The sequence below is a fragment of the Lathyrus oleraceus genome, chromosome 3 (genome assembly GCF_024323335.1).
Source record: "Lathyrus oleraceus cultivar Zhongwan6 chromosome 3, CAAS_Psat_ZW6_1.0, whole genome shotgun sequence".
NCBI classification, from domain to species: Eukaryota; Viridiplantae; Streptophyta; class Magnoliopsida; order Fabales; family Fabaceae; genus Lathyrus; species Lathyrus oleraceus.
In genome coordinates, this window is record NC_066581.1 from 17,220,480 (window position 1) to 17,229,130 (window position 8,651).

General features: G+C 33.4%; 1 protein-coding gene across 1 annotated transcript; it reads left to right on the forward strand.

Annotated features, from left to right (window-relative positions):
* Positions 1 to 1,748: 1,748 nt before the first annotated feature.
* LOC127128875 (uncharacterized) lies at positions 1,749 to 3,345 on the forward strand. The gene is made up of 4 exons (XM_051058248.1): positions 1,749 to 2,320; positions 2,404 to 2,586; positions 2,865 to 3,002; positions 3,117 to 3,345. The coding sequence occupies exons 1-4, from the start codon at positions 2,315 to 2,317 to the stop codon at positions 3,171 to 3,173; spliced, it is 384 nt and encodes a 127-aa protein (XP_050914205.1). The 5' UTR covers positions 1,749 to 2,314; the 3' UTR covers positions 3,174 to 3,345.
* Positions 3,346 to 8,651: the final 5,306 nt, after the last annotated feature.

Sequence of the window (8,651 nt, forward strand, 5' to 3'; positions counted from 1 at the left end):
GACTAAGGTCTATATTTAAAAGCGCTTTCTAAAAGCGCTGTCTAAGGGGGGGTCTTAGACAGCGCTTTTAGAAAGCGCTGTCTAAGACCCCCCCTTAGACAGCGCTTTCATTATTTTTTTGGAACATTTTCCGTGTTTTATTTTAATTTTAACCTTAGACAGCGCTTTCTTTTAAAAGCGCTGTCTAAGATGCGCTGTTAAAAGTCATTTTTGGCGTAGTGGTGCTTGACAAGATTATGGGTCTTGCTCCTATGTATCCTCAAGTGCGATAATAAATTCAAAGCTGCGTAGTTATTCATAGAAAACTACATATTGGTTGGTTGATTTTATTGAACGAATGTTTAGATCACATTCTAGCAGTTAAACTTTGCTTGTATGCTCAAAATTAGACTAAATAGTGTTCGTTTATGAAAAGGTTTTCAATTGCACAGGGATGGGAAAAGATAAGTTTGATGTGTTGAATCATTTTTAGGAGGAAGAAGAATACTCGAGTAGTGAAGCGTACAGAGACCATTCGTTTATTCGAGTAACAGAAAGATGTACATCTCGCATTCCTTTTTCGTTCAAGTTTGGAGTTTTGAAAATTATTGGCGGAAGATGAATATTCGCAGTAGTGAGGCGTGCGCCTCCCACTTGCTTATTCGAGAAGCAGAAGGATGTGAATCCCCCATTCAGTTTTCATCCACGTTGGATTAAAGTATCTTATTCGGAAGACGAAAATTCGAGTAATATGGTGTGCTTCAATCACTCACTTATTCAGGGAGCGGAAAGCTGTACATCCCCATTCCTTTTTCAATTGTTCTTTATTAAGAAAAAGATTTAAGAGAAATAATTAAAGTTGAAAAGGCTTGATGACGATTAAATGTTTTGATTCATATTAAAAAATTTATTTGAATTTGATTTTAAAAAAATACTTGACGTTGGATCAAGGTTTTTATGTTATTAAAAAATAATAATAATGGTTGATTTTATATTGTTAAAATAATATTTATTATAAAATGAAATAATAAAAGAAAAGCACAATAATAAAAAATAAAATAATAAATGAAATGAGGGGTGCATCAAGATAGTATAGAGTACGCTGCAGTAAACATAAACAAGAAACCATGGGCCAAAGGCCTAAGATCCAAAACAATAAAATAAATAAAAAATTGCAAATAAAAAATGGACAAAAGGGTGTTAAAAGCAATGACGGCCAATGGAAAAACCCAAGGCCAAGCACTGGTCCAAGTCAACAGGGGGAGGGAGTCAAATGAGTTGACTCAACCTCAGCCATGTGATGCATCAAATCTATGATCAAATGGCTAATACAAAGGGATGCGTGGAGGTTACAGTGGGGGTTCTATACAAAATCCAAGTCAATGCGATGAAGTTAGCGATTAGGAGGCTGGGGAAGAGTCACGTGTTGGCAAGGGTACACATGAGAGAGAGGTAAAAATGAGGGGGACCTCACGTAGGACTCATTTTCCCATTTGTTTATAAATATATCATATTTCTTTTTTATCAATAGTTTAGAGAATGTTTTTCATTTGTGAATTTCATTTATGTTAAAACTAGTCAAATTTAACACTGTATAGAAGAAATAACAATAAAAAACCATAGTATAAAGATTAAAATTAGTGTAAACATTTATAATTTAAAAAATAAATATATTTGATACGAGATGAGATGTGAGATGGAGGGACTGATAATTTTAAGAAACAAAACGTAGTGTGGTCTGTGTGGATGAATATAATATAATAAAACAAAGCATGAGGTTCACTTCTGTTTCAGATTGAAAAGGTTTTTGATGTACATAACAACTCAATGACAAGAGGTATAGAGTCAACAGTTTGTTTTATAAGTGGAAAACTGAAACCAAACAGAGTCAACAGTGACAGTTTCATTGCATTCAAAATCATTCTTTAGTCTTTTCAACTTTTCAGACACACTCACTCACGTTTTACTATTTTCCCATGCTTCATTCAATTGCTAATAACTCAACAACTAACTACACTAATTTCTTGAAAGGTCCTGTTTTTATTCTTCAATCTCATTACCCTTGTGTTTCTGTCTTCAATGCAACCTTTTCTTTGTTTCTCTGTCTTCACAAGTTAAAACCTTTAACCCACACCACTCCTGTTTTGCTTTTTTCACCTTTCTTCAGATTCTTTATCTATAAATTCTGCTCAGGAAATTAATAACCTTGTCTGAGGTTTTTCGGGAACCACATATTCTTCCTTGTTATTTTTCTCCTTTAAAAGTTTCAATCCAACCCATTCTTTTGAAGCATAACAAAAACACTAGAAACGGTCACTTTCTGGGTGAAGCAAATATGAATGTAAGCTTATTTTCAGTCACTCTTTTTGTTTTGTTAAAGTTGATGATGATGAATAATGACTGATTCTTGTTTGTTACTGATAGGAATATTGGAAGAGAAGTGGTGGAATACCAGCTTTTGGGAACTGGGATTTCTCAAACGAGTTGCCGATAAGTCAATACTTTGAAAATGCAAGACAAGCTGGTTATGGTGAGACTGAGAGTGATCGATACGTGCGTGGAGAACACGATCTTTACGCTGTTGATTGTAAGAAAAGAGTTCAAAAGGTACTATACTAGTACTATTTTTTGTTTATTTATTTTAATTTTCTTGTTTTAGTACTATTTCAATAATTATAACTTTACAACTTTCAAAATGATTACTCACTTTAATACAGTAAAATTTGCTGCAATTGTGTTGTACATGCATAAATTCACCTATAGTCACGAGTGTGATGTGCCATTGTTAATAATGTGATGGTTGAGAAAGGACATGAATATTTATTTTCTGTGTTCACATAAGAACAAGTTACTATGATATGATATCAGACATGGTTGATGTGCAGGCAGCGAGAATCAGGGAGAACAGTAAAGAAACAAGAATGAGAAAACATGGGAAAGTGTACCATGTAACGGAACATCCAAAAGCAGTTGATGAAGATCTCTACAAGATTTCTCCTCAACTTCTTCCCACTACCAAACGGGTTTGTCACTTTTTTTGTTTTTTACTATTAATTGTTGTGAATTGTGTTGTGGTTGTGGGTAATTTTGATTTTGATTTTGATTGAGTGTGATAATGAAGGAATGTGAATATGCAGAAAAAGATGTTGGGTTTCATTTTCAAGTGTCTGATGCCTACTGCCTGCGTTTCATGAGGGACAGTGTCTCAAACACAACAACAAGGATGTTTTTTTATTTATTTTTGTTAGTAGTAACGATGCTGGCTATGTTGTGCTGGTTTTGTTTTGCACTTAATGTTTGAATGGCTTTTTTGTATGATTGAGAATGAATGAAAAGATACAGCAGTTATTGCTCTCTTAAGTTTAATTACATGGCCCTAGTAATTTTCTTTAGAGAAAATAGGAGATTTACTTATGTAAAATAGTTTCAGATATGCAATGAGTGATGGCTATTCCTCTATATTACAAAAATACTTTAACTTTTTTTAGTGATAAAATACTATTAATATAGAAGTGAAAATTACTAAAGTACAAATTTAAAAAGTCAAAAAATAAATATATAATAGATAATTAAGAATTAAAAAAAAATACATCCAAAAAAACTAATAAAACAACAAATCAAACACTGCAGATTAGTGGAACTCTATGATTAAAAAGTTCAAGCAATTAAAATCCAACTAAGTAGGATTCAGGCTAGAGTTCGTATCACCACTATCACTATCAAAATTATTAGAATCCACCAAGAAAGTGATAAAACCACAAACTAGACAACTACTTGATCTACTACAGGTTAAGTCAGTCATAGAGAGTACAAAACTTCTTTCCTAATCTACCTAGAAACCATTTTCAAGCCAAAACAGTACTCTTCTACTTCAGCTCTTTCACAATTTTTGAAACATCATTACAAATGACATCATTATAGGCTCTCTAAATAGACCCGACTACAACGTGTCGGATCGTAATAAAATCACCCCTAGACTTACCCTTACCACCTAAAGATAGGAAAGACTAAAAATGAAGTTTATGATCTCTAGGAAGAGTCACTTGCCAATCCAACCACTGGAATATCTTATACCACAAAGACATGGTTAACTCACAAAAGACGAGAGATTGCTAAACCGAATTCCCACACGAGGGACAAGAGATCCCGCCAAAATCATCAATTACTCTTGTTTAGACATGTTCTCTCTATAAGGGAGCCTATCTTACAAAAGCTTCCCGGAGAAGACCAACACCTTAGAATGAGTCCAGCTAACCCAAGTAAGGGGAATTGTCAAGTTCTCAATCGTGAGATACGACAAAGAAAATATATGACTAACCCATTAAACATGGTATTCAAAGGAAACAAAGAAAATACATTATCTTGAATGCTTCTAAATCCACTTATATTTATCCCGAGAGAGATTAACACCTCGGAGCAGGAAGAAAAGGTTATATAACACAAGTAACTCTTGAAGAAAGAATGGCCTCCTCCATCTGAGATACTGAACCAGATCCTCGTTTTCCACCACACCTGCCTCTCTCATCAATCCATCAGATTGAATAGAATTAGAAAACAGACCAGAGAACACATTCTTTAAGGGAATGGATCCTAACCAAGGATCCTTTCAAAAGGAAGTCTGAAGTCATAACCCAACTTTCTTAAGGATACCATCACCAAAACAATTATATGGGTCATCCTCTTTGGACCCAAAAAGAGACACACATTTTCACAAAGTAGAAGTATATTAGAAACCATATGTACTGCCCCCTTGAAGAGAGGAAACAACTGAAACACCATACCTAACTACAAGAATATCACACCAAAAATCTAAGCATATGTAAGTGATCAGAAAATTAGCAAGTGTACTAATCTGCCAATGTAGTAATAAGGGGAAATCTCAAGTATCGATCTCAAGGACTGCTTGACTATACAGAGTTCTGGTTCTACTTAGTTAAACAAAAGCCTTGGGGGTTTTGGATTGTTTGTTTGAATAATTGAAAATAAAATCATCCAGAAGGTAAAGAAAGAAATTGACCAATTTAAAAGATATTATGAGTGAACATGCTAGGGAAGGTGTATGATTGAATTCATCAACAATAATAACTTAACCTTGCAACAACTTAATTCAATAATATTGATTATCGGTTCTTAAGGGTGTTTACTCCCAAGTCCTTAGTGAGAAAACCTTTAATCATTTAAATTAATCCATATGTCCATAGTGAATTACAAATGAAATTAAATATTATTTTAATTAAGAATATTCTAGTTTCCACATGGTATCCCTAGGCCTAAGTGATATCTACTATGAATTACTCACAATTACGCGTTAACAATGGCTGTCTAGCCTAAATCTTAACTACCATAGATCAAACTCAATTTGTCTGAAAGAGAAAGCATAAAGAACAAATTGCAAGTAAATCAAATATCATCAAATTAAAGTCATTACAAGATCAAAATTTATCATTGTATCATAAATCCGAATTAGGGACACCCCTTAACATTTAGGGGTTTAAATACTCATAATAGTAAAGAAAAACAAGAAAGAAAGTGTAGACATTATAAATTAATGGAAGAAAAAAGGTCTTCAATCACTAAAGTTCATGAAATCCTTGAACCACCATGAGTTCTCGAGTGCTTTAGCCTTCAAAACATGTTTTCTCTACTAAAAAATCATCCAACCCTTAGAAATTCGCTTTTTTCAGCTAAATAGACAAATTTTAGATTTTTCATATCTGGGTCGTGCCATACGTGTATGGCCTCCACCTATACGTGTATGGCCCAGGGTAGGGCGAATGGTCCAGCTGGCGCCATACGTGTAAGGCTCTGACTGCGCAAGAGGCTGCTGGCTGAGTGGTCTCATACGCGTATGGACAGAAGCTTGGAAAATCTCCATTTCCTGGTGATACGCGTATCCTGGGGGTATGGCTGAGTGGCCGTACACATATGAGAGCCCTCATACGCGTATGGGCAGGATATGTGCAATTGTTTTCTCTTTTTCTCCAGCTCATGCATTTTTGTCTGATTTCTTCTCTGTTCCAACTCTTCTCGATCTTTCAGACCGGTAAACACATGAAACATTACCTCAAACGCGTAAAACACCTCATAATCATTAAATCCTTAATAGATCAAGATATGATGAAAACCTACTAAAATACGCTTAAACTACTACCCAAACTTACATCAATTCACCCGCTTTTGCCATTCAAATAACAATAAAATTAACACAAATGGTGATTGATCAATAAGTAACCTCCATCTCCATTTTTCCAAAAGAGCTACATTAATCGGTCGAAGGTCCCTGACTCCTACCCTCCCCCCTTTACTCTTATGCTTACAAACATATCCCATTTAATTCAGGAAATCTTAGATTCTCCTTTCATCCCCTCATCAAAGAAGACTTCTTTGTAACCTAACAAGCTTCTTTCAAACCTTTAAAGGCATATTAAAAAAAGACAAGAATAAGAAGGAAATAACATTAAGCAAATATTTTCTAAAGAACTTTCATAAATCCTACTAGTATTTTGAGTATTGGTATATCCGAAGATTGAGAAGAACTCTCACTTTGTGTGTAGGCTTCTGCACAACACTACCAAAGTAATTATGGAGAGAAAAACCTCCTTATTTTCACTGGACGTGTCAAAACCAACTATAACACCACACACCTTACAAACCTCTAAAATATCAAGAAAATATTTTAAAAAAATGTTAAACACAATAAAAGAATCTCCTCAACAATTAGAAATCTTTATAGATGAGATTTATATCCACGCGGAAATTGGATTAGAATGAGGTAGAAAATGAAAGAAGTCGTTTCAAGAACTCAAGAAAGATTAAAAAATCCTTTTGAAAATAAGAGAATAAGTAAACTGTGAGTTTTCAAATCAATAATGGAAGTATATGTTTTCCAATGCCGTGAGAGGTTTTGAGAGAAAAAGCTTTTATATGTGTTGGAGATCTAGCACAAAAACAAGTGGGAAAATGGTGTATGATTCGAGTCATAACACTACTACAAATAATACATTTCATAACTAAACTTTCACCTCACTCTACCAAAAACTGATATAAAAGATTAAGGTACACCATGTTTTATATATTTTTTTTAATAAATACCACATATTCCCTCGGTTTTATAATAAGGGGAAAAATATTTTAGGACATGCTTCAAATTCCAGCATCAGCAGTTTATGTTTTTATTTCTTTAAAAATGATGTATTTCTTTTTATTTTATTTTTAATTTTAAAATTAATGATATATTCCTTCGGTTATATTTAGTAACCGAGGGATTAGGTTGTCATATTTTATTATAAAAGAACTCGTTAATTAATTTTACCTTAAACCTAACTTATATGTAGCCGCTCCAAAGTCTTATCCACCATTCTCTGAGATGGATTGTAAGATAGAAAAATCTTCAAAGTTCTTCAATATTGAACAAAATAGTTTTTCTGCCCCGACAATCTATCTCACATAATGATATTGATGTTGTTGTTGTATTTTTGCAATAGACTTCCTATGTTGTCAATCAAAGAAAATAATGAGAAATTTATTGCTTCCCTCGGTTGGCAACATTAAGAAATTTATTCTTAAAAATAATCATTCATTTCTCTTTCATGTTATCTTTCATGCAAAATCATTTGCCATGAAAATATTTGCTCAAGATAATGAAATCTCTCTGAGATGGATTGCCAGTACATGAAAAGAATTCTCTTATTTGGAACAGATAACTTATCATAAATTTGAAAAAATAGGTTGTTCTCCAAGAATCCATTTTCAAACTCTTGATGTGGTTAAATAATTTATTTTAATATTTTGTGTAAACAATATAAATATAAAAAAAAAACGTTTTCCCCTCAATTTTTAAAATAAACCGAGAGGTATGTGGCGCTTGGGTTGAAACATATTTTATTATTTTTATTTTATTTTAAAATAAACACATTTTATCTCAATTTTGACTAATAACCAGGGTAAAATATGTTAGGGAACTGCGCAACATTTCCTCATAGTCAGATTCGTGGAATAACGATATAAATACGGAATGATAACGCACATAAATTGATACGGGTTGCTGCAAACTTTTTATTTACTGGAAAGATAAAATACACATTGTATTTAAGAATTTCTCTCACTCAGAGTTTTTATCACTGGTGTATTTCTCTAGTTATTGAAAATGCTCTCAATGTTGGAATTAATATTGTTTTGGCTTTGACATCTTATATAGCCAAAGCATTGGATGCATCATTCGTAACACATTCATTACGGTTCCTATAAAGTAGAAACAGATTCCATTTACTTCTAAATAATAAGAAAACAATGACCATCTAAATAATAAGAAAATAATGACTTTTTCAACAATCTCCCACTTGAAGATTGACTTCAGTCGGTCTTCACACCTCGATCATGGAACACACTTCTCTGGTATGTTATTCTAGTAGGCCAACTGAAGTTGAACACAACTTCAGTTTATCAATAGTCACTACCTTTGTCAACATGTCTGCTAGGTTCTTACTTCTGAGAATCTTCTTCAACGTTAGTATCTCATCCTCAAGCAGAGTTATGATAAAGTGATAACGGAGATCAATGTGTTTCGTTCTAGAGTGGAATGCTAAATTCTTATCCAGATGTATTGCACTCTGGCTGTCGCTATGCAAAACACCCCTCTCTTGGATGAACCCCAACTTTGTCAATAATCCTTG

What these genes read in the sequence shown, in the direction of transcription:
- LOC127128875 (XM_051058248.1), top strand. An exon ending in GTAAGAAAAGAGTTCAAAAG is followed by an intron (nt 2,587 to 2,864) that starts GTACTATACTAG and finishes GTTGATGTGCAG; the next exon opens with GCAGCGAGAATCAGGGAGAA. An exon ending in TTCTTCCCACTACCAAACGG is followed by an intron (nt 3,003 to 3,116) that starts GTTTGTCACTTT and finishes GTGAATATGCAG; the next exon opens with AAAAAGATGTTGGGTTTCAT.